General features: G+C 41.7%; 1 protein-coding gene across 2 annotated transcripts in view; it reads right to left on the bottom strand.

The window, feature by feature from the left end:
* Window positions 1–27,113, bottom strand: part of ADGB (androglobin) — a 1,448,570-nt gene that overhangs the window by 833,801 nt on the left and 587,656 nt on the right. For both annotated transcript variants that reach the window (XM_078649209.1, XM_078649210.1), the window contains exon 13: window positions 8,547–8,712. In XM_078649209.1, the coding sequence (XP_078505335.1) occupies window positions 8,547–8,712 (166 nt within the window). The remainder of the gene's footprint in view (window positions 1–8,546; window positions 8,713–27,113) is intronic.

The following is a 27,113-nucleotide window of genomic DNA, read 5'->3' as shown; positions in this document are numbered from 1 at the left end:
GGTAAAATTGCTGGAAATGGGTCTGGATAGGACCATAGTCAACTTATTGGCTGACCTGCACTCGGGCCTTACTGCAAAAATCAGAGTTACCTCGAGAGGAAGGTGCACTGACGCCTTCGCTTCTGAAAAAGGGGTTAGACAGGGGTGCATTTTGGCACCTCTATTGTTCACTCTATATGTGAATGCCTTGGAGCCTGCTCTTAGGGACGTGACCCCTGATATTCCGCGTGCAGGGGAACAGGGGATTCCTGTCCTCCTCTACGCGGATGACGCGGTTCTTCTTGCGCGTACTGGGGTGGGCCTCCAACGCCTTCTGGATGCCTTTGAAACCTTCTAGGGCTCACTAGATTTGAAAATAAATACAAAGAAATCTCAAGTTATGCTCATGGGCAGAGTAGCAAGAAAAAATTGTCATAAAACTTTTCTTTGCGGGCAGGAGAAGCTTGCTCGAGTATCTGCCTTCCCTTATTTAGGAATTACATTTGATGAGAAGGGAAATTGGGGTCCCCAGGTCAAGAATAGAGTAATTGCATTAGCAAGAACTTCTGCAGCCCTTCAGGGGTTCTCCAAGAAACTTGGGGCTAGGCCAATCATACCCATATTGAAAATATATAAGGCTAAATGCATCTCGGTGGCAACCTATGGTAGCTCTATATGGGGATATAGGGGACTGGATTCTCTACAAATCATGGAAAATAAATTTTTTAGATCTGTCCTTGGTGTTCCACAATCGACCCCGTCCTACACTGTTCATATGGAATTAGGGGAAGGCTACATCACAGACATGATAAAAACAGCACCTTTAGTAGCATGGCTGAGGTTGTGGCTTAACAAAGAAATCCCCTTAAACCATATCATTATGAGAGAGTGTTTGTGTTTGGACAAAGTTAACAATATTAAGTGGTTGACTTACATCAAGGAAAATTTTTCCAGAACGGGGAGGCCAGAGCTTTATTCTGAAACAGATTCCATAACATCTAAAGATATTGCGCTTACAAAATGCGCAATGAGAGAGCTTCTATCTCTGGAGAGAGAAGAGTGTGAGCTAAAAAAATCTAGTGTTAGGGCAAGTCTAATATTATCCATACCTGACGGCCCAGAAAACTATTTGAACATGGTGACTCACCCTTACCACAGGTTTATTTTAACTCGCTTTCGTTTTAATTTGATACATTTTAATCTCGGTTTTTATCCTGCTTGGGGTACCCCAGAAAAGGCGTTACCATGTTCTTGTGATCATTTCTCCGAACAAAATACAATGCACCTTGTAATGTTCTGTAGTCATTACATTGATGCTAGGAGAAAGTTCCTTGTGCCAATTCTTAAGGAGGAGGGATTTATTCAAGTTAAACCTGCTCTTATTTTTTTACAGCTTCTACAGACTCCCAGGATTATGTTTCATGTGGCTAGTTTCCTGGTGAGTGCCATTAGGAGCAGGAACATTAGACTAAAAAATGTGGCTACCTCCTTAAGTAATACAGACTATGTACCCTAAAAAGGCACCTTGTAATTATATCATGGCTTGTAATTAGGGCACATCTGGTCCTTGTTATGTTCGTCCTGCTGGGGTTTTCCTTTTTAGTATCTGTTTTTAGCTTTTTTGCACTTTGCACTTTGTATTTTATACTGATACGAATTGTAACATGTGGTGTGGTTTTTATTCTTATTGTATTCTAACTGTTTTTAAGTATGAACTTTCCGTATATGTATTATGATCAATTTGTACTTAGCCATTGTCTTTATATGATATTAAGTTATCGCAATAAAGTATTTTGACTGACTGACACATAGGAGACTGGCTTAACTCAGAGGCAATGTATAAAGCATTTATGCAACACTTCAAACTGTAGGAAAGTGAAAATACAACACTAGAGGTATTTCACACCAAATTTGAATACAAGCGTAGAATTTAAGAAATAAAACAAGACTAAAATAACAACATTCTAATCAGTAGAACCAGAGATATGCAAATTTAAAGATTTGTAAATACAGTCAAAAAGCCCAAAGCACCACTCTCGGCGATTTGGGCATGCAAGACCAGGAGAAAATCACAAGTTCAGGCCGACTGCGATGGAATGTGAATCAGATTCAGGGACCAGGTTAGGACTGCTGAAAAGTAAAATTCTCAGCCCAGCGCAAACAGTTCCGTTTGCAGTGAAGGGGGCCTCGAGGAGCAGAGAAGCGTTGCCGATGGTCATCGATGTAGAGCGAAGAGCAATTCTGACGTCATGGACGAATGTCACTGTAATGCGAAGATCCTGTTACCATCATGAACAGTCGGGCCAGTGCTTCGTGGTGCGAAGGGTCTGACTGACATAACTTTGCCCCAATGGACTGGGGTAGTGAAAAGGTTTCAGCACCAACAGGCCCATTTGCGGTTGCAAAGAGCTCAAACTTATGCCTGTCTGAGGCCATACCAGGACCTAAGTGGCACCACGTTGGGGGAAGGCTTGCTCCAGCTAGATTTGGGTGCATGTTCAAGTGGTTGGGAGCCTGTTATGTCCCTGTGGCTCTGAACTGGAGGCCAGCAGACTAGCCCTTGGGTTAAGGTGCAGGTCAAAATCTCTCTGACTCAGGCAGGAGGGCAGCAGGAGAGCAGGTCAGAAATTCAACAAGGCAGCAGCTCTTCAGAGTGGCAGTCCTTTCCACAGCACAGCGGTTCTTCTTACTGGCAGAGTCCCTACAGGTCAAGAAGTGGACTGAAAGGTTGGTGCCTGAGGTCCAACATTCATACCATGTGCCTCCTTTAAAGTTGTAAAGCTTCTAGAGGTTTCCTGTTGAAGTGCCCACGTCTATTGCCTCCTCTGCCCTGGCTCCAGACTAAAGATAGGAGGTATGCAGCCTTTTGTGGAGGCAGCACACAGCCTATTCAAGTGTAAGTAGGGCTGTACCCTCTTTCCTCCCTCCCATCCTGCCAGTGATGGCTCATTCAGGGACACCTAAGCTCTCCTTTGTGCGTTGCTGTCTAGGAGGAATACACAAACCCAACTAACAGCTACACCCAGTCATGTGACCCAGAGACAGGCTGCAAGCACTAAATGGCTAAAGAGGAAAAGTGCAACTTTCTACAGTGGCATTTGGAAAATTGTAATTTGAAAGCCGACTTTACCATGAGAGGATTTTTTATTACAATTCCAAGGACAGCAAACATGAACTGGTTACCTGTTCCCATTTGAAGTTACAGCTTAATAAATTTAATTGGATAACTCCAATGTAATCCTATTGGAAAGGTGGCCTTGCAATAGTGAAAAACGAAGTTAAGAATTGTTCACTACCAGAACATATAAAGCTTAAAAGTACATGCCCTGCTTTGTAAATACATTGCACCCTGCCATCTGGGCTGTTCAAGGCCTACCCTAGGGGTGACTTATATGTCTTAAAAAGGACAGTTAGGCCTAGCAAAAGGTTTATTTTGCCAGGTCTAAATGTCAGTTTAAACCTGAACACATAGCCTGCAGTGGCAGGCCTGAGACATGTTTAAAGTGATACCTTTGTGGAAACACAATAAGCACTGCAGTACCTCTAGTAGCATTTAATGTACAGTCACTGGGTGCCTGTGTACCACTTTACTAGGGACTTTAAGGTAAATTAAATATTCCACCTGGGAATAAGCCAATGTTACCAAGTTTTAAGGAGTGATCACATGCACCTTAGCACTGGTTAGCAGTGGAAAAGTGAACTGAATCCTAGGGCCAGCATAAACAAGATCAGCAGAAATGGAGAGGAAGGCAAAAGATTTGTGGGACTACCACCCTTAGGCTGACAAGTATAACACAGATGATAAGGTGGAAGAGGAGAGTAAACTTCTCCCTGACCTTCTATCTTCTAATGAGTAGGATGGGTGAGTAGAAGGTGTCAACCTAATCCCTACCCTGATCCCATAGCAGTAGAGGGACGGTTGCCAGTTGCTGTGGAAGTTTGCCTCCTTGTTGTCATTTGACCCGTTGGCTCACTCATTTGTGTACCTATGATATTGACACTGGGGACATCATGTCTGTATAACAAGATTTACAGGCTATCTGATGAGGTGCCAGATAGCAACAAGGAGGAAGTGTTTAAGATGCGTGTTAGGGTTGTATGAACACTGCCAACATATTTTGGTTTAGTCAAGTTATTCTAGCACCCAAAGTTGCCCACCTTGTGCCATCCCAGAACTCAGTTATGTGTGGACTATCGGGGACTCAACTCAATTACAAAACATGATGCTCACCCCATCCCAGAGCTGTTGTGCTCATATATAGGTTAGGAGCTTTGAAGTTTACCCGTTGGGTTGACAAATGTCCCTGCCACCTTTCAGAGGTTAGTCAACAGGATCCTGGCTGAGATGGAGGCTTTCAGTGACGCCTACCTGGATGATATTGCAGTCTACAGTTGCAATTGGGAGGACCACCTGTTCCACCTCCAGGAGGTGCTTCATGCCCTGCAGCAGGTAGGACTGCCATGGGACAGACCACTGATGGTCTATTGAAGATTATTACGCCTTAGTGATGATCCTTACTTTCGGGAGGGGGGACTCAGCTTAGACCTGTAATTTTTTGGTGTGTTCTTCCCACAAACGTTTTGCCTTCAGATATCCTTTTTACTTAATTTGTTTTTGTTGTCATTAGAACTCTGTGCAGTTTACCGCTGCTAACCAGTGCCAAAGTGCTTGTATTCACACCTTAAAACATGTATAAATTGGCCTACACCTGATTGGCACATTTAGTTTACTCATAAGTCTCTAAAAAAGTGGTGTAACATGCACCCAGAGTCTACAAAATTATGGCTGCTGGTGGGCCTGCAGCACATAATGGCCCACTCACTTAAGAAGACCTTTATAATATGTCTCAGACGTGCCATTGCAGCCTGTGCACAGTTTTAAACTGCCAATTTGCCCTGGCAAAATAGAGGTAATGCCAGGCCTAAACCTCCCCTAGGGTAGGATCTAAACAGCATACAGGATAGTGTGCATTGTATTTAAAAAAAACATGTGTTTTTAAGTTTTACATGTCCTGCTTGTGAAAAACTCCTAAACTCATTTACAGCAAGGCCTAGCTCTTCCATTGGATAACATTGGTTTATCTTATTATATTTAATAGGGGCTAACATTTGATTGGGAATAGACAGGAATGTCAGGTTTGGACACACATACATTTTACTTTAAATCCTCTTTAATAGTTAAATCACAGTTGTGAAAATGACACTTTTAAAAAGTTTGTAGTCCAAAAAGGGGTTAAGCCCTATATTGATAGCCATATGGGGCTTAGATAAAGTATTACAAAAGAAGAGAATCTGGCTACCACTTTTTGTGCAGCTTTTTAATTAAACAGACTAAGGGCCAAGGTCTAAGTTCCTTGGTCCTGGTTTTATATTTAACCATTTTTTCATTATTGTATTATAACCCTGTTAGGAATTTGTGTAGTCTGAAACTCAGCGATACACTGTTTTGTACAAACAATTCAAAAACATAAACTCAAACAATAAAAAATGGCTCTTGTAAATTGTGCATTCTCTTATTGGATAATAATCAAAATAGTGCTTAGAAAAAATTTAAATAAAAATAACTGTGTACATTTAAACATTACACCAGTTGAATTTTGTGAACAGTAAGCTCTCTCAATACACCTCATTTAGTCCATTTTTTAAAGAGATGCTAGCCAAGGGGGAAAAGCTTAAGAGCTGGCGGGGTTGAAATCAGTGTTCCTTGTCCCTCTGCGGAATCTATGCTAAATCTTTTGTATGCTCCCTCATGGTGAAAACCAGAGAAATGTGCAGACGCTTTTCAAATCCCAGTTTTGTTCATGGGATTCTCTTCAAGGCACTGACACTGTGTAATCTGGAATTGGCAAACATAAATAAAAATAATTTAGTGATTTAAACCCTTCTCAATATCACCTAGCTATTTTATGATGGTTATTATTGTAATACCTTTCATGCTTGGGTGAAGATTCTTTCTAGGGTGATTGTTAACTGCTTTCCTGCCAAATCTGTCACAAATCACTTCTGGTTTAAATGGAGGGGGCCTGCAGTGGTGAAAGAATCGCCATTAACAGAGTGTTTGCTTGTGAAAGCAAGTTTATGTAGATGTTTAGCTCTGTCGCTTACTTTTGCTGCTACATTGTATCCATTTCCAATAGCACTGGAGGCTTTGTCTCTACAAACGGAAGGCATGGAAACATTGTTTAATTCTCCCATCTGCCTGGGCCCATATATTTATACTAGGTATGAGGTCAAAGTTTCAAAAAGCTTACTTCTTATTCCTCGAATGAATCCTTTAGCTGCCAGACTTCGGTTGCTGCTTGTTAGTTTTACCGTTTCCGGTTGCGGCGCATTTATTTGTCCTTTTTTCCCCCTTCTGAGCCGGAAGTGCTCGTTTTGGTGTTTTTGGAGAAATGTAGTGTTTGCTAGAATACTTGCTCTCAGTCTTTTTGTATGAGTTAGCTGATCGTAGAGTTTGATATGCACGTATTTTAACATTTTCGACAGATACTGTATTCACCGAGTCTGCTCCGTTATGTTTAGCTGTCAAAGCATTAATTTGTGTTTTTTGATAATTCAGACATTTCACTTAACCCTTTCTGATGTTTTGGACTCTTCGCGAATGGGCTCATTTGCGCTGCCCATGATGACCACCAACATGATGCTCCGGGGAACTCAACTCTTTAAGCTTAAGCAAAAAACAGCGAAGACGGGCAACGCAAGATCTTAACACAGTGTCTCTAAAATAAGTCTAACTGCTTTTGTGCCAAGCTACCAGAGGGTAAGCACAGGTTAATTTATTGACTTTTGTGGTTCATCCAGACAAGGATTGTAGTTGTTGCCTGAGTGGGGGTTTCTTCCCTCTCAACCAATAACTCAATTTCATACAGTCAGGGTTCTCAGACTTTTTTTCTGAGGCTGACATTTCTCTTGATAGCCCAGGCTTGATTATAATGTGTCTTTTTGTATCCTATGCCGTGACTGGATTTTCATTCTGGATATTTATTTTCAATTAATCTCCAAGCATATTCTTTACTCGGGGAACAATGGGTTACTTTGAGTTAAAAAGAACATCAGCGTTTCGGCTTTTTACCAAAAAATGCTGTGAATTCTCAAGAGGTTATGTACACGCAAAAGATAGATTAGTAGCTTCAGTACCCAATACTATTAATTCTGCGTTGGCTCAGTTGAGACACATGAATCTTTCCTCTATTTAGAAGTGACTGACAAAATGCCAAAGATTGACTTGAGTATCATTTGAATACATTAGGAAGTGAAGCCACCATACCTCGATGACTTAGAATAGGAAATGAACGTACCATTTGGAAAAACAGGTGTGGAAGAAAGACATTATCTTCATCAGGCTGGACAGCACTGTGCCTGTTTAGATGTTCTAGTGCCAGCTTGTGCAAAGGACTTGTTTATATTGAGCATGCATCCAAGTTAACCAATCAACACAGCAGACACTAGAATTGATACTGTCTGCTAATATACTTCAAAAGATATGTTGGTAAGGGGCGTATGTAACACCTGTTTTGAGGTATCAACAAGCCTCATCATAAAATAATCAAAGGATTTACCAAAGTTTTCACCAGCGGTCTTTTGGAGTGTGGGTGGGGACGTTTGCTATTGCTTTTCTGGTCTTTTTCCAATGTCCTTTTTAAATGTGAATGGCCAACGCCGAGGTGGTCTCTGGCAAAGTTTGCCTGAGGACTGCCCAAATTCCCGCTGGAGTGTGTTTAAATAATGTCTCCACCAACATTCTCTTTCATTGAAATACCTTCCTCTGCCTCAAAGTGAAAGTGACTGGGGAAGGAAGAGAATATAACTAGGCACTCTCCTGAGAGCAATCTTGTTTTCTTCAAAAAGGGTTAAGGGCTTCTGGGATATCACATTTTTGGACTGAGACGAATGGAGAGGTAAGAGAGCCCCTGGCTGGTAGGTTATGGACTCCATTTGTTTCACTTGCCAGGCTAGTGTGCCTTCCATAGGCTTGTGCTCCTATTTTTAAATGTTCTAGAGTGGAGGCAATGATCAAACAACTAGCATATGTTTTCCCAGCTAAGAGCTTGCTTCGGCTAGAAAGCCCTAGATGAGGTACAGCAGACCATTTTGGTTGAATCGCTGCTTCTAATTTGGATTGGAGCAGTAGGTGAAATACAAATGGTAAAAGTATACATTTAGTATATTTACTATTGGCGGGCTACAAAGAAACAGATTGTCCACAGTTTACGATTCACAAAGGGTACTAATAGCTTAAAATGTTATGGTAATACTGAAAGCTAAGCAACACCTCTAATGGGTGCAACAAGTAAAGAAACTGGCATACTACGTGGATGTAAGAGGCTGATTCTGCAGTATACTGATACAAATCTAGGAGAATATGGAAAGTTAACTTGAAGGTAGAATACATTAAGAAGAAGCCCTTAAGAGACTTCTCTGCTTGCTGTAACTGCCTGGATTTCAGGATGTATGCTATTTTATTTTGTATCTAACCCTTCCCGAATGTAGTCAAAGCAGCAAAAGCAGCATGTTGGTAGTGTATAAAACCGTTAGATAAATAAACACAAAAATCAAATATTACTTACCTGATCATCATCATCATCATCTTCTTGCAGTGTGAAGAGACCTTTAGTCACTTGGGCACTCCTGCCAGGAACTTCTCGTTTCGTTCTAACAGAGGGATGACCAGTAATGATGCTAGAATCTTTTTTCAATAGTGCATGGTCATGTTGCCGTCCATGGTCAAGATGCCTTGAAAAAAAGTAAAATCTGGTCAAAGTGATTCGTTAATCTGATTTTTTTGTTTTAATATGTTTTTTATAAGGGTGTGCCAAGTTATTCGAGCTCAAAAAGAAGCTGGCAAAATATGTTGGCGTGTTTGTGAGCTAGAAAGATAGAAGTTTTTTGGGATGTGGAAGGAGGTGTAACCTGCAGTCTGAAAAGTAAACTAAGGTCTTTGGCATTATAATTGCTGGACATGTTTGCATGCTTGTAGATTTACTCGCTTATCTGGGTACAGCAAATACAAAATATCAATGTTTTTCAATATCGAAGTAACAATATCATGGTTATCAGAATATAAAGCATGGAATATCAAGGGTAAGTATATTGTGATTTTATATTAATATTGATGTTTTCAATGTCAATTAAAGAATGTGGTAATTTTTTCTTTTTTTATATTGCACAAGTAAATCGGGATACCCAGTTCGGCAACATGTTTCCACAGCAAACATCTGGGAACAAGTTTGAATGCGGCTCTTAAGTCCACTAAGACTGCATACAACCTCCCCTTTGCAAAATGAATGGTCTTCTAGTAGATCAACTGCAGTCTGAAGACCTGAACCACCGTAGATGTATTCCATCAGAAGCCTGCTTGAAGAGGACAAAGAATATTGTTCTCTTCTAGCCAATGCTGTAATCTCCCCAGTATGACCCTGCTTACAAGTTTTTCGCTGTGTCAATTAAGCTAATTGGTCTGTAATTAGCTGAGTCTCAGAGACAACCTTTCTTGTATATGGGGAGGATAGTAGCGCTGGCACACGACTTTGGTATACTAGCACCCTTTAAAATAGCATTAAAAACCATTGTAAAATATGGTGCTCACACCTCTATTTCTGTCAAAAACACTTCCCCTGGTATTTTATCAATACCGAGTGCTTTCCCATGGGCTTTCCTATTAAAATGTTATTCTGTCTCCTTACAGGTTTGACGTTCTTTAATTTTGACACCATCTTACATGTGTCATCATTGTTGTGTTGCCTTTACACAGGCTGCTCTATTCATGAAGTGTCTCTGCCCTTTGGACTGCAACGTGTTGAAAACCCCCCTCTGTCCTTGCTTTGAAATCAATCTCAGACACCAGCTGGCTTAACTGCATACAGACATGTCCTGCCATTACTGATTGACCTATAGGTGCTGTAATTGATTTACTTGTGGGTTGGGCAGAAACACGATGTAAGGGGGACGTTCTGGTTATATGATGCTTTTTTTTTAATGTTCTCCTATTGGCTAATATTTTGCAGATCTTGTATGTCCATATTAGGTATTTTGCATGCTTGCAAAAGCTAGGACTGCCCCTTACGTTTGTGCTGAGTTTGTAACCCTAAGCATATAAAAGGCCTCTGTGTTTTGTACTCTTTAGACTGCCTCATTCAGTTGCTAAAGTCTTCTGTGTGACGTAGTCTCACTTAATTAAGTTTAATAAAGATGTATTTTCATATTTCAGCTTCTGTGCCAAGTTCTTTGTATTACTGAGACCCCTGAGAATGAAGATTACAGTTCTTCAAATGGCACCCAACGAGGGGCTTCATCAGAGAAGTGACTTTCTGAAGGAGTGATCTTGTCAGGAGACTGAAATCTACTGAGGAGGACAGGACGGGACTCTACTCTGTGCACAAGGATTCTGGAGATTCTTTGTCTTTGCAGCCCAGTATATTTCTGATCTTCCTGAGTTTGATCCTCCACATGATGTCACTCCTGACTGAGAACCTTTTTGGCGTGAGTATTCTAAAAAAGGACCGTTAGGTCATTTAGAACTTGGCAGTTAGAATTTGGACAACCTTTTGATTGGTAAGAGTAAGGTAGTTTAGTAACGCTTACTGTAGCTTTGGAACTTTGGAATTTGTGTTGGCCAACTTTTGATTTGTATGGATTTGATATGCAAATTGCAATTTGTGTAGACAGGTAATGAGGAGATTTTTCTCTATTTGGTTTTGTTGAACGGTGCACGTAGGAAAAGTACATTAAGCACTACTTTGATTATAATATTGTATATTCTGCAATATTTTAGGCATGCCTGTTTTCAAAGCTCACATAGAAGAATGTGTTGCTTTATTTAAAGGTACCATAGTGTGATGTGAAATTAATTAGCCGGCTCTCCTAGAAGGAATACCTAAATAGGTTTAGGTATACAAACATATTTCTTCCTTGGTGATTCTGTATCCCCAGGGAATTAAAATATGGACATAATACATACAAGGATCCTTTGTTCTGTGCAATTTTATGAATGAAGATATGCAGAGCGATGTTTGGTGTTCTGCCAGCCAAAGCTAGTGAATTGAGTGTGTTTTGGCTTCTTGGATATGTAGCAGTCTGTTTTTGCAGTCTTTTGGAACACAATTGAGAAGCGTTTCTTGTAAATATTACTGACAACTAGTATTTACAAATGGTGTGCTTTAACCCCTTCCATGCTGATGACGGCCCCCAGCCGTCATGCACTACAGTGCTCGTGTGCTGATGACGGCTGGGGGCCGTCATGACCGCACCCACGCTGAAATCTTCAGCACGGGAGCGGAATCGGCCCAGCATGCAAGGGGTTAAGTACAGTCTGTGGGCTGTCCTTCGTTTCAGTCCTAAGTGTTGATCTGTGGGTTAAATGTGTGTTTAAATGTCTATGTGGTTTTCCCATTAGTGCAACTTCTGTAAGTACATAGCGATGCGCTATTTATGAAATGCATGGCTAAAGCGCGCCGTATTGTGTGTCCTGAGTGTTTGACCCCTTTCTGTTTATGTCTGAAATGAGCTCAAATGTGTGTTTGTGTTTCTTTTTGATGTTTTCAGTCTATTAAGCAAAATGTCTAAATGCTTAAAAACTAAAATGTAAATTCATATTCACTAGGAATAAAAAAGCCACAAAAACGAAATTGGGTGTTTTGCGAAAAATAAATAAACTTACAGCATTTTCCTCAGATACATTGTATTAGATATTAACAGGTAAACACATCATCTGAATACATTGGACCTTGCTGTATTGCACACGCATTTTGAAACTTGAAATGTCTTAGTTTTAGTTTTAAATAGACAGCCACCGTGCTTATGTTACAAGCATTGAGAGACAAGCTAAATAAACAGGAATATTTATTCAGCCAGGACTTTGCCCTCAGTTGCACGGGTGAAACCTTGCATTTCAGAATGTTGTTTTAAAAAGGTTCCAAAACTAAGTTCATAATTTTGTATTATAGGAAGACATTTCAATTAAGGTTTTTTTCCTCTCTTTAAGCATTTCTGTAAGCATATTCTTGGCTCTGTTGCTAAATAATAATTAACCCATGTAATGAAGAAACATTTAAAAAGAAAGAAACAGTAACAGATGCTGAAACAAGATAAGGCAAGTGCAAGGAAACCTAAAAGTTAACGATGTTCTGAACATTGATTGGCAATCTCAGATAAAGATCAATCAGGGAAATTGGCTTTGCGAGGTCAGTTTCGGGTGAAGAGGTCAGTTTCTTACAGTTTATTTCAGAGTAAATCTGGTTAATGTGTACATGACCTGGGGAGGCAAGGCCACCTTGTTCGTCAAGCTATCTCTGCAGGCCTATGTGGCACAGAGCAAAATAAAAAATAAAAAGAAAATGAAGTCAGATTCGAGGAATTACAGAACCTTAATATGTGGAATTATCAAAAATGATTGGGTTTATTACAAATAATTATTAATTAAGCAAAATAATTATTAAAAATAAGTGCTACAAAATTCGTTTTTTACTATTCATGAAGCCTAATACTTATACTGTGACCTCCTAGCATTATAATTTAATTTAAGTTATGTTATACTGCGTAATGAGGACATTAGCATATAGAATTTCACTTGGCGCAGGCGTGAAAAACTCATTTTTCTCAGGATTTTCATGAGATATGTCTAATGTCCAATCTCTGCAATTTGTAAAGAACATTCTGAGGATGATTAATAAGTAATGCAATTGTAGGATCTTTATTTTTAAGTGCCCCAAATATCAAAGTCGAATTTGGGTAAAATTTGGGCATTTTTGCTATTTACAATAGCTTTAAAGTGATTTAGGCTTCAGTAAATGCATACATTTAGGTATAATACAAATTTGTAGGTTGTTCCCATTTGGGTTTGCTTTTAAATGGCTCAGTGATCCAATGTACCTGGTGCAGAGTTTTGAGTTTAATATCAGGGTGGAAGGTTTTAACTTTGGCTGGACATAACTGAGACCTTCATCCATTTAAAGTTGATGAAATGAGTACCATTGCAAACAAGCATTTGTTCTAAAAACTGGCATATGTGTTATTATGTTCTGCAAATTATTCACAGTAACTGTTTTAATAATCTAAGTATAGAAATAAATTGTAGCCCCTAACAGGAGTAATATATATATCATGTGTTTTTAAATAGGGTTGGTTATTGCAGGTTAGAAAGAGTTGGGAAGGTTTTTTGTCTTTTTCAGCCTTAGAGTGAGGAAGAGGGAGAGGGCTGAGGAGCCCGCAAGCCAGATTTTGACCTTAAGGTCAGTGAGGTAGGATAGGAGTAAGTGTAAACAGATGGAGAAATCATTGCTTGGAAAAGAAGGGCCTCAAAGGGTGTTGGCGCACGGGACACGCAGAGTGTCTGTGAAAGAGTTTTTGGGACATCAAAATTAAGGTGGTTTAGCATGTTTTCAAAAGATGGTTGGTTACAGTTGATATTTTGTGTGTTATGTGCAGTGTCAGCAGTATGTTGAAAAAGATGTGTTTTTTTTTATTATGACTTCTTTTGAAAAGAAATGTTCGTGCGTTTTACATATTTTTGCATTTTATTCTTTTATGAATTGTTCCTGTGTGTCAGAAGCGACACAGTAAGTTGTGTTTGACAGCCAAATCTCCACTAACTGGTGATCTGCTGTCAAAAGGAGGGTGAGGATTCTAAGCCTGACAAATTAAGCAGGCCTGAATATTCTGTTTTGGGCTGCAGGTTCACAGTACATAAAGTGCATACAATGGTGTTGTGTGTCACCGCTTATTTACATATGCTATTGTACTTTGTCTATGCTTTTTGTGCTTGATATACAGCGCGTATATCTGATGGCTTGGCATGTGTGTGTTTTTTTATTTTATGCATGTTTTTGTTTTACGTTGCTGCTTTAGATACTATTACAAGTTCACCTGTGTTGTGAAGGGTTCTACATGACGATGTATATCGCTGCACAACAGTTGGGTGAATTTGCGCTGATACTAAATTTCACAGATCTGATTTTTTATGCTGTGAACAAGACAGACAACACTTCACCAGTGTATGTCAAATTTGGCTATATAGTATTGAAGTAAAATAAAAGAGATATACAGGATCAAAGTGTGTCACCTGCTGTTAGTCACGCTACTGGCCCCCCTTCCCTTAAGGAACAGGCAGCCCTAAATTTATGTATCCTGATTGGACGTAAGGATAAGTTATAGATTTGTGACTATTGTACATGGTGACCTAATTTCTACATTACATTAGTCAGTTTTTTTCTGCTTCCTAAGTAGTGTATGGCTTTGTACCATAAAGGAAACAAGGTTTCATTTTTCCCTGAAGAAGGAACTGGAACATTAGCTGAGATTACCGTATATGGTTTCGCGGCCAGCGGTACAGCTAACATTTGTGAACTATTTTTGATTTTTGTTCACCCAAGTAATTCCTTGTTCTTCCTATAGATTTTTCTTTTGTTACTTCTCCTCTGACCGATGTCGCATCGTGCCTAGCTATTGGGGTTTTTAGCTGTGTCCTAGTTCCATTTCTCTTTTCCATATTCCTTTCACCAGTTAGCCCTTTTATTATTTTTGTATTGTTCAGGTTCACACTTCCAGATTGCAGTAATGTACCAGAGACACCCATATTATGTATAATTCCCTTTTGTATGACCGGACTGGTTTTCAAGAATTTTCTTTAGGCCTACTTTGATGTTTTCCAGTCTGACCGTCAGGGTAGTGATGGACTGGTTAACTGACTCAATACTATAGTAAGATAAGTTTTCCACCTCAATAGGAAATACCTTACATTTATTTTTTTGAACATGACAAATTTTCAATGACTGTTTTATTTGGATTTTTACCCTTTTGTTCCTGCTTCTTTAATTTTTGGTGGGATCAGATGTGTTCCAAATAATGGAAATACCAGGACTCTCTAGTTCTTGTCTTTTGTTTCCACATTTTGATCATTAGCTTTTGTATTGTATAGTGCACCTGATGCACAGTTATTAAAAGGGAGGTATCTACATGTCCCCGATAATCTGTATCATGTGATTTCTCTTTTGAGGTGTTCTAGATAAGGAATTTAGGAACACCTAGACATAATCATTGAGGGTAAGAAGTGTTTACCCCATTAGACAATGCCACTATGTGTGAGGACATCCATTCAGATAGAATTCCCATGTCGCTATCTACCCTTAGATGGTAGAGGATATGCTCTCACATGGAAACCCAATTAAAGAGGCTAGAGGCACTGTTTTGCCTACTGCCTTTGTCTTTGTATTGCCTTTGAGAATGACAGTGTATTCTAGACCAGAATTGTCCCATGATGTATGGCCATTCCTTTGAAGATTGCAGGCCACTTGCTTGCAGTCCCCTTGTTATACAATGAACTGTTTTTGTACTTAATTGAAGGAAACTAACAACTGTGTCACATTTCCTACGTCACTAGGTTCTGCGGGATTAAGTCATAATAACCTGCGGAACTCACCCACAATCCCATCAGTGACAGCTAACAGATGAAAAGTCCCAGCACCCAGACAGCGATCGCCAGCGTGCCATCAATGGTATCTCCAACGTATTGTGCTTGCTTCATCAGAAGGCGTTGAACATCAGAAAAGAAGGAGGAGCTGATTTTGCCACAGAACCAGAGTTTCTGTGCAAAAGAGCGAAAGAATTGAGGCTTCAGTTTTCCACCTGTCATGTGCTGGTAACCTCTGACAGTGTGCAGTCCCTTGAGCCCCTTGGCCTGAGATTTGGCCACACACCCCCTTTTCTTTGCTCCAGCGGAAGTGCAGTGCACCGAAGGATCCAGGATTGGCAAAAGGCACTACATTGTGGTACCTATGATTAAATGAAAGAGCAGCCCGAGCATCCTCTGACACTGAATAGAGAGTGTTGGAGCCTGAAAGTGTTGCTGAGTGTGACAGTCTGTTGATCTTTCCCGATTAATAGTACTTGGGTCTGCATGAGATGATCTGTGCCCATGAATAACGAAGAGCACAATATCTGTAGTGCCTGCAGCACAGGAAATATTGGTGCACTGCATTGAGACATTGAGACTTTTTAAGTGAGCTGTGAGTGTTTGCCAGGAGGGGACTCCAACGGATACTGAGAAACATCATTTTTATGAAAGGCCTGAATGAAGAGGCCCATGCGGAAGAAAACAACAGAAGCAGATTTGATGGACAATAGAAGCCTGCCAGAGAGGCTTCGACGGACTCTGGGTATTTCCCGTGCGATTGCATAGAATGGGTGTTTGGAGACTGATTCTTATTGTTTTACTGGCATTGTCAATAGTCGCTTAAATAACTAGGAGCCCTGAAAATGTTTGCAAAATAATTTTAGGATTTGCCTGTGTAATGGCAAAAGGAGGGTCTGAGGTTCTTTAATTTTGACTCCATCTTACATTTGTCGTCATTTTTGTGTTGCCTTTACACAGGCTGCTCTATTCATTAAGTGTCTCTGCCCTTTGGACTGCAACGTGTTGAAAACCCCCCTCTGTCCTTGCTTTGAAATCAATCTCAGACACCAGCTGGCCTAACTGCATACAGACATGTCCTGCCATTACTGATTGACCTATAGGTGCTGTAATTAATTTACTTGTGGGCTGGGCAGAAACACGACGTAAGGGGGACGTTCTGGTTATATGATGCTTTTTTTTAATGTTCTCCTATTGGTTAATATTTTGCAGATCTTGTATGTCCATATTAGGTATTTTGCATGCTTGCAAAAGCTAGGACTGCCCCTTACTTTTGTGCTGAGTTTGTAACCCTAAGCATATAAAAGGCCTCTGTGTTTTGTACTCTTTAGACTGCCTCATTCAGTTGCTAAAGGCTTCTGTGTGACGTAGTCTCACTTAATTAAGTTTAATAAAGATGTCTTTTCATATTTCAGCTTCTGTGCCAAGTTCTTTGTATTAGCGAGACCCCTGAGAATGAAGATTACAGGTCTTCAGGTTATCTGGGAAAAGCCTTTATCATCCCTCTCAATGCCACTACCCAGTGGTGTATCAGGAAGTTCAAGGGGTGGGCCCGCCATAGGCTTTTGTTGGTATAAGTTGGTAAAGTGGGCTTTCCAAGCCTCTGCTTCTACACTATTGTCAATGTTGGAACTTCCTTCCCTATTTGCGGAGGCAATTAGGTACCAAGCTAAAGTTTGGTTGTTTCTCCTAGTAGCAGCTAACAGGAAGTCCTAATTTTGGCGGTCCCAGTCCTGTTTGGCCAGTCCTAGCGCTAGCTTGCATTCTGTCATTGTTTCCCAGAAAACATCCCTCTTACAACTCTTAATGCCAGTAATCAGAGAGCTTTTAGCCTAGCTACAGTTTTTATTGAACCAGCATGGTACACTATTCCTTGGTCATAGCTTCTCTATAAAAATCCTCCTCCAGGCTAGAGAAGAGAGGAATGTGAATTTCTTCTACCTTCTTTGCTGCTGGTTCATCATTAGTTCCAGGGCGTGATGGAGATAAGTTCCTCTATGGCTTTAACAATGTTTTTAGGATTTAGGATTTAGGTGGATTTAGGCCCAGATCCTTGTACTGGGGTGAATGTATGACATTGTTCTACATTCTGTCCATCAAATGTGTTTTTTGCAATTTTTACCCACCTTACCATATATAGAGCTCAAAACCCTTTCGGACCTTGCCACTGCCTGTCGAGGAATTCTACATTTGCAATTGGAAAGTCTACACCTCCCATCCAGGAGCTGGAGGCTGGTTTGCTTGCTTCGGATATTTGAAAGGTCTAAGGCCAATTTCAGACTATTATGGTCGTTATCCTGCCTGCCTACCACAACCATATCTTTTAGGAATGGCCACATTTTATGTCTAGGAGTATAGACTTGTGCAATATAATTGAGAGACTACCCCAGAATAACTATGCGTACTTTAGATGTGGCAAATTGGATGAACTTATCAACCGTATCCGTAGTGAAGTACGGTGTAAGGCAGGGCTGGGTTTTTGCCTCCATCCTTTTTAAATTGTTTTTAAATGAGCAAGCATTTTTTTAAATAGCTGTGATAATAATGCTCCTCGTCTAGCCAGCCAGAGTGTCCCGGCTCTCTTGTCTGCAGACAACACCCTCTTGCTGTCAAAAACACCCATGGGGTACAGAAAATACTTGATGGCTTTAGCAGATGTTGTGGGATGAGGGGATTGGAACCGAACATCAGCAAAACAAAATATGAGGTTTTCAATCCCCGTTCGTATCCTGTGTCAAACCAACCCTAGATGGTGTTCCCCAAGAACAGGTCCATCTCTTTCAGTATCTGGGGATTACTCTAGATCAGCATCTAGATTGGGCATCACACGTCACAGCTGAAGCTGTAAAAAAATATTTTTGTAAATTCGTAATATGGGTAGCTCAATTATACTTGCACCAGGCACTGGCGGTAGCACTATATCGTGCCCAGATCTGGGGCCACAAGAACAGTAAACCCCTGGAAATGGTAAATAACTTACTTTTAGGCAAATCCTATGTTTAACGGCCAGTACTCCTTTAGTACCTTTTAGGCTTGATCTAGGGGCTTAGAAGAATTATTGATCAAGTTTAGTTTCAAGTTTCAAGTTTCAAGTTTAATGTTTATTGCTTGATTAATTAAAATCATCACAAACCCCCTACATAAAATAAGTGAGATTCATATACTCAAACTGCGAAAAATATCATTATGCAAGTGCTCATTTTACATCCATACTCTATCTCCCATACAGTTCAAATGTATAAAATTCTGTTATTATAAAATCATTCTAAAACTATGTTTAAATCAGATTACAACCAAAGAGTTAAAATTATATACCAACCAAATTAAAATTATGGGGATATGTTACATGCAATTATGGTTAAAGATCATCCGCTTGCAATAGACAGCTGTTGACTAATCTCATAAACTTAACTCCTCGGCAAGACAAGATACATGACGAGCCCTCCAGCCAGCTTATCACTGCTTGTCTGCTAGAGCGAATGTTCAGATTGATAAAGATCGCCTTTAGGTATTGTCTCCTTTGGGTCAACATGGCTGGACATGCGCACAACAAATGGGCCAAGGTTTCCTTTTGGAATCCACATAAGCGACAACGTTCTGAGTTAAAACCTGTCACCCAAGAGGGGGATAAATCCTTAGAGACATACACCCCCATCCTGAACTTTAGAAAGCACATCTTTAAATAGGAACTAAAATGGGCAGATAAGTAGGCTTGTGGCTTTAGAGACCTGTATGAATTCATGACTGTCCATCCGTGCCGTCTCTTTGTGAGCGCAAATTTATCTTCCAATAAAGATTTCTTTTTGCTTGCGACATTCACAGTTTTATTAAAGGACACTCAGTCCATCTTGTTGTCCCAAGCTGGTTGGAGTTCCAAAGTGGCCAAAGATGAGCTCAAATAACTCCCCCAAGAATTTGGGGTATCTTGCTCATTCTGTGACCTTACTTCGTCCCAGCAGAGTCTATTTAGAGTTTCCGCTTCGGAGAGCCGGAGGGTGTGGCAGAATTTAATAAAGTTACTCATTGCCCTGTATTTAAGATCCTGAAGACCAAATTCCAGTCTGACCTGGGCGGGCGAAGCACATTTTGGCAAATCAAAAACTGCTTTATAAATTTTTGACTGCAATACGTTCTGGAGATGCGAATCTTTGCCGCACCAGGGGACAAGGCCGTATGACAAACTTGGTTGGATTTGGGCAGCCATGACTTTTAACAAATGCGAATGGTTGGGGCAGTCCAATTTTTTACGCAAGGGTCTATAAGCGTAGATCAGGGACTGAGTCTTTGCCTTGAGAGACATTTTATGTTCTTTGTGACTTGTGCCCTGCCCGATTATTACGGCCAGATATTTATACGAACTTTTTTCTTCCACATGGGCGCCCTTAACCCTCCATTTGAACTTTAATTTCCTGCTGTCAACCAGACGAACGATTTTTGTTTTGTCTTTGTTTATCTCTAGCTGTTCCGAGTCCAGGTAGTATGCCAGGTTATTTATTGATCTTTGTAGTCCCACTGGGGTTTGGCTTAACAAGACAATGTCGTCTGCATATTGGAGGATTGCGACTGGTTTGTTTTCCAGTTTCGGGGGGTGGCAGTCTGGGTTTTCAAAGTGTTGGGCGATATCCGATAAGTACAGATTAAAAAGGCTTGGGGCCAAGACACAGCCTTGCTTCAGACCACTTTGTGTAGGAATATTTCCGGTGGTGCTCGACCCGTTTCCCAGCTTGACTCTTGTCCAGGTGTCTGTATGCAAGGTTACAATGGCGGTGAGGAGTGCATTTGGTATGCCCCATCTTTTAAGTTTATTCCATAAGTGATTCCTGCTCACTCTGTCAAAGGCAGATTTGATGTCCACGAAACAGGCTAAAAGGCGGACTTTCCTTCTTTGCGCCTGTTCCGTCAATAGAGCTAAGGTTGCAAGGTTCGATTGAGTGCCCATACCTTGCCTGAATCCTGTTTGGAAGTTGGGTATGAAGTTTTGTTCCTCCATCCAACGTTGCAGATGGTTCAATAGGCACGACGCGTATAGTTTGGCTTCCACGTCAATCAAGGAAATTAATCTGTAATTCCCTGGCTTACCATGGTCTCCCTTTTTGTGTATGGGGTGTATGACGGTCCCCCTCCAGGAAGCTGGGATGTTAGAATTTACATAAATCTCGTTGAAGACTGGTGTTAGGATTTCAGACCATAACTCTGGGTTATTCCTGAAGATTGCGTTTGGAATGCCGTTTGGCCCTGCCGCTCCCTCGGACTTTAATTTCTTTATGAGGATTTTTAGTTCTTTCTCATTTGAGGAGTTTGCTCCTCAAAAAAGGAGTTTAAATGGGCTGAATTAGCTGTTGGAATTGCATGTCTCTGTTCGGCTTGTGCCTCCTTTTGGTCGTGATGTTGCCCCTGGTGTTGTTGTTCTAGATCCTTCCTGTGCTGGTTGAACAAGGTCTTTACATGGTCTGTCCAGATGTCTGCACCGATTCCTACCTGTTGCTGAAGTGTTGGGCCCATTGTTAACAAATTAATAATCCCCCAAAAATCGCTACTGTTGGGTTTTTTGCTAGCTTTTAGTAATTGCTGCCAGATTGATTCTTTATACTCTGATTTTATTTTCTCCAACTTTTTTCTGTAAGCACTCCTTAGGGTCTGCAACTTTATTTTTTCCTGTTTTAGCTCCTTTTCTCCCTCTCGGGATAGACGTCGCACTTCTCTCGCGATCTCTCTTTTGCGCTTTTTGAGATCGTGATTGAACCATGAGTCCCTTTTGGCTGTGTTAAAAGGCCTCTGTGGCCTGGTAACCGGGAAGGTTTGAAGTAAAAACTCGACCATTTGCTCCCAGTGGCTTACGTGCGCCCGTTCTTGAACTGGGCCTTGGATTTCAATAAAGGCCTTTACTTTGTTCACTATGAGTTCAGGAGCCTCTCCTCGCCATTTTACTTTACGCAGGTTGAACGTTTCTGGATACTGCGTGATGGCATTGTTCCTCTGAGCGGAGTTTGTTCTATTCTTCAGATTCAGTATTAACGGCAGATGATCACTTTCAGGTCGTGTAATTATTCTGAAACTGTTTATTTCTGAGAGCTGTTTAGTACTTGTAATAATAAAGTCTATTGTCGAAACGACTTTTCCACTCAGGTGTGTTGCCACTGGAGGCGAGTCCCACGGGGCCTTACCGTTCATGATTATTAAGTCGAGTGCTTCTAGTTTGCAGACAAATTACAACGCACCGTTCGGTACTTTACGGTTCCTTCCCCGATTGGTCGCCAAAAGATTGGTATTAAAATCGCCGGCAATCACCAGTTGAGCATTTGTGTGGCTTTTCTGCAATACTTTTAGCAGATTTGTTAGAATTATGAGTTTACCATTTTGCTTCTTTCTCTCTGGGTGGATGTAAACATTTATTAGGAGGAGAATTATAGTTTGTTCCTTGCCTATTACCTTAGTCACTTGGATCCAATTTGCCCCTGTATCTATTTCTTCGGTTTCCCAATTCAGTTTCTGGGTTATGAAGGTTGATAAGCCCCCTTTTGGATGGCCATACTTTGAGTGTCTTTCTGCCAGGCAGTGGTGCTCAATGAAACCAGGTATTGTGGTTGTCCCCGTGTTCCATGTTTCCTGAAGCATGATTATTTGTTGTTGATTTAGGAAAGTTACTGTATCTTGGTCTTGGCCCATGTCCCTGAAGCCGTGCACATTCCATGAACAGAGCGAGATGTTGGTTAATTCCTTGTTTTCCCTTTCCGGTTCCCGTGTTTGTATTCCTTTGTTAGGAATACTTATCATTCAATGTTTTTGCGATCCAGGCCCAATCCTTAAGGTCCTGTGGGCTTTCCCCAGGTATACCCATACTGTCGTTTTGGAGGTGCCTAATGTTTCGCACGGATGTCGTTGGTGAATTAGAACGTGCTCCGCGTAGACATGTGTGCTGATGTCTTCGTGGGCTTTGCTCTTCATTTGGTTTGTTTAAGAAGGGATGCGGGTACCTTGGGCGTTGCACTGCCTGAAGCCTGATTCCCCATGTCTCAAATCTTCCACTCATTGCTATGATGTTGTCCACCAGGTCCTTGGACGCCCACGTTGTCAGGGACTCCTCCACCCCCCTTCGGGGTGTTTCCCTGAATTCCACTGAAATTAAATCACGTGAACAGATTCCTTTTAGTTCAGGGATTTCATGGAAAAGTCTCAAGAGGTTTCCCCTGTTGAGCGTGTCCTGGGTACCTTCTGATGAGTATTCCGGGATAAAAGACAGCTTCTTTTCACACGAGTCTATTACTTCTTGCTTTCCAGAAGACTGTGGAACGCTACTGTTTCTTCCTCCTAGCTCTGGGAGGATTTGCAGTGGTTCTCCCCTGCCTCCACGTTCGTACTCTGCCGGATTTTAAATTTTTCCCTCTAGCCTAGCAGTTGGAGGGCCCGAATATTTTTGGGTCGACGTCTTTTTTTGTAGGTCCACTTGCTCCTGAACTAAGAGCCTGCAGTGACGATCCTTCCCTTACAGCAATTGATTTCAGGGGAATTTGAGGGATGGTTGACAATAATCCCTCTGACCTGTTTTGCATCAATTCTGCTGGGTTAAGCCCCTCTTGCGTCTCTGCTTCTTGCCATGCTGATTGTTGACTATTTTGTTGCCCCTTGGGCTGCTGTGTCCCGGCAGTTGCTGGTTTTCTATGTGTGCTACTTCTTCCGATTCGATTTCATCTAGCTTTATATTCTTCTTTTGCTGCACCACCCGGGTTTCTTTACCAATCGCTTCATCTCGCGAACTGGGCTTCTGACTCCATGTTTGTTTTGAGACTCAGAAAAAGATTTTGCCGTGTGCCTAAGGTCTTGGCAGTCTGCGAGAGAGGACTGCGAAAAGTGTGCTTTATTCCTTTCTACGCTTTCTGCCTCAAATAAGGGTCGAGATATTACTTTCGTTTCCGTTTTAGGTTGTGCTGTAAAAAGTGGAAATAATTTAACCGGGGCAGGGTTTTGTTGTTTGTTGTATTTTAGCCTAGCCTTCCTTGCGCGCTTTCTTTCCCGTTTTGTAATTTTAACTTCCGCCTTTGTTATTGGCACTGGTGACAATATTTGATCCTCGCGTTGGATTAGATTCATCTCCAAGTCTGAGTTTATTTGAGCGTCGTTTTTATTTTTTTCTTCCTCGTTATTGACATTAGTTAAGTGGGAGGTTTGCTCTTGCGCAATTAGTTTTTGAGGTGTTCCTTGGCACTGGTGTTTTAGCTGCCCCTAAAACGTCCTGTAGGATTTCCGGTAATGTAGCCAGTTTCTCTATTATCGGGCTACAGTGACAGGTGACTTGTTGATTTTGTGTGTCACTCTGCCTATCTAGAGTTTCTTTTTTTATTAATTACACTGTTATTGCGTCCAGTTTTTTGTTTATTCCGGCAATGTGACTAGCCATCAAAGTTATTAGGTCGATTTGGACGTCCATTTTATCCGATTGGAAATTTAGTACCTTTATGGATTGTTCCAAGGTTTGAATCAGATTGTCAGCCCATCTCGTATTGAGGCGGTCATCATGTTGTATCATTGCTAGGGAGTTGGAGCTTGACCCATTTCCGGAGGAGATTGTTATTGGTGAAGATAGGATTTGTTTTTTCTTTTTTATTGGGCTATGGCCATCCTCCTGTGATTCAGTTATGTTGACATCCCGAATTCTTTGAGGGTTCAGAGGCGTAGATGAAACCAAAATAGCTCTTCTTTGTAGGATTGTGTTCTTTGGACTCGGGGTGAGTTGCTCCCTATCCTGTCCCGTCCCTTCTAGAGACTCCAAGACTTCAATTAGGTTCGCCTCGCTTATGTTGGAAATCGATTTACTGATCCGCAATTCCTTTATGGCTAAGCTTGCAGCTGATTTCATTAGATCTATTTTTTCCTCCTTTGACCATTTTGTATTAACACTGCACTGTTCCTTATTTCCTTGGGGGATTTCACCATCGTTTCGATTTTCTACTGGTGAAAGGTCATTTTCTTCCTGTTTTTGACCTTCTATAAAGGGGTGGGATTTTTCACGCTCTCTGCTTGTCCCCATAAGAGACTCAAGGACCTCTAGGACCTCTTGATCCGAGGGTTCCACGGTGTCTCCGGTGTTAATTATATTTGGTTTTACTGTAGTTTCTATTTGTACTTCAGTTACATCTCCCGGTTTTGTTTTGGAAGTTAATCCCGTCCTTTCTACAGCTGCCTGGTGCACGTGGGCTACTACTGGTATCAATTTCATACCGTCTGTGTGTGCCAGCCGAATCTCTGGAAATTGTTCTTGTGATGGTACACTGTCTAACATAGCCGTAGTAGCTCTGGGAGAAAGTTGTATTGTGGCTGGCTGCATTGGGGTTGGCAGTAGTGCAGATTCCCTCAGGGGGGCGTACATAGCCGCCAAGGGGTCTTTTAAGAAGAAGAACTTTTGTATCTCAGTTTGGTGAGTCGGTTTGAGGTTTGACTTTGTTGGTGGGGTTGGGGCTGAGACCAGCCTGTCCCTGTGACCCGCTCCGTTTTCCCCGATGTAGGTTTGTAAAACCTCCTCCTCTTGCGTTTTTGTTTTTTTGTTCTTGTTTCCTTGTTTCCTTCGCGGTCTTGCTGAGGCCTCCTGGCGGATGGTGCCTGATCGCATCTGTGCAGAATTCCGGCGCTATGTTTCTTTGCACGCAACCGGGTGCTGGCGGCCAGAGTACACTTCCTGCACTTCCTTGACTTCCTTAAGTTCCACTAACACTAATACTTGATTATCTCTTAGATGACAGTGCTTCAGTAAAAAACAGCCCTACACTGACTAGCCCCGTAACTTAGGGCTTACGGGTGGCTGCTAATAGGGCAAATCGCTCTCTCACCTCTCTTATGGTTGATGCCGCTGGTGGTACTGGTGCTCCTTCGCCGCTTTATTGTGGCTGGCTGTTGACACTGATGGTGCCGGTTAGCTCCGGCCGCTCCACCTTCTCTTGTTGCCCTTTACTAGTTGGCTTGCAACAGAGTTCTGCGCCCGTGCCCGTGCTCGTGCTCTGGTGACTGAAAAGGTGCTAACGACTCCTTTTGTCTGTCGATTCTGACTGAACGCAAAACCTCAAACAGAAGCAAACAGGACCCTCGCGTAGGAGGCGATGCTGCCGGCTCCTGCCGTGCGCCTCTTGAAAGAGATAAAGCTACCACGCTCGTGGTCCGGGTTTGGCACTGTACTTGTGACTCCTTCAACTTCTGCCTAGGGATTCACTTGCTGCCTCTGCTGTTATAGAGAAAAGCGTTCACTGCTTCAGCTGTGCGAGGATTGCCATTATAAAAATGGGCTCGGCGCATTTAGCCATGTGCGTAGAAGTTTTGGCGGCTCCTGCCGCTTCGAAAACCGGCTCGCGGCTTCAGTCCACAGAAATGCGCACAGAAATGCTTGGTGGTGCCTGCCGCTTCGAAAAAAAGCTTGCGGCTTCAGCCGCACACGGAAATGCTTGGCGGCGCCTGCCGCTTTTGAAAAATGAACAAACAAAACAGTGGTGCCAATACTGATAACAAATTATTTATGGTCTCACAATGTGCATCCTAAACTCGAAACAAAATTCGGGAAAGGGTATTTGCTATTTAATAGCTTTTTATTAGAAACATTTTCTTATATTTTTCAAATTCAATACATAGTACAATAGAGGTTTTTCCAATATACAAATGAAGAATAAAATTTCTAAACATACATTCAATCATTCATTCAAAAGGACAGGCATATCACAAACGACCACAAGCAATTCATACACTCGAAGAAAAAGAGAATTGGTCATATCCAATGAAACAAACAAGAAGTGGAAAAAAGGAGAGCCAAAGTCTACTGGTGATTTCCAATAATAATAAAGTGCTAATGGAAACAGTACATTCCTATATATCAAACAGTTTCCTTCTAATTCATTGTAGATCGATGTTGCCAGGTAATGTACAAACGGGTGTGAGTTCCAGGTTAGGCTGTTTGAAATACCCGGATACTCAGGAAGAACGCTGTCAGAAGGCGTAAAAGCTCGGGTGACAAAAGATGCCCTTTAGAAAACTTGAAGGTAAATCAGGGCTTGGAGATAAGGACTCGCCGCATGCATGTGCTAGAAATCAGTGCTTCGAGTTTAGGATGCACATTGTGAGACCATAAATAATTTGTTATCAGTATTGGCACCACTGTTTTGTTTGTTCATCTTTAGGCTCAGCCTTACTGATTAGAGCCAGCCCCCTGTTGTTTGCTTTTGAAAAATGTCTCGCGGCTTCAGCCGCGTAGGGAAATGTTTTGGCGGCGCCTGCCGCTTTGAAAAATGGCTTGCGGCTTCAGCCGCGTAGGGAAATATCCGGCGGCTCCTGCCGTTCAGGGAAGCCGACCTTCAACCTCGTCGTGCGGAAAACAGGGGCAGCCTCGAGCCGCGGCTCTGAAAGCTCCGGCGGCAAGACGGCTCCGACAGCGCACAGCGCCCAGCAGCAAAAGCAGCAACAGCGTTTTGGCGCGGAACTCCTCCTCCTTCCAGGAAACTCCAAGTAGTAAAATGGCTCCTTAATTCCCAATACGGGTCCAAAGGCACAATTATTGATAAGATTGAGCTCCATCCCTTAATCTTTTGGAGATGAATTTTGGCCACCCTCAGCTATTGCCTTATCGAAATGGGCTGGTGGAAATCCTTAAGCATCCAAATGCTACTGCCTTACCGAGGATCAGATTATGAAAAGATTCTTTAATGGGGATGGGGATGGGTCTGGATAATCTGCGGAGTGATCCAGTTGGCTTCTGTAC

The sequence above is a fragment of the Lissotriton helveticus genome, chromosome 6, assembly GCF_964261635.1.
Source record: "Lissotriton helveticus chromosome 6, aLisHel1.1, whole genome shotgun sequence".
Classification (NCBI taxonomy): domain Eukaryota; kingdom Metazoa; phylum Chordata; class Amphibia; order Caudata; family Salamandridae; genus Lissotriton; species Lissotriton helveticus.
Note: the sequence above shows the minus strand (reverse complement) of the source record. Positions and strands in the feature narration are given on the sequence as shown.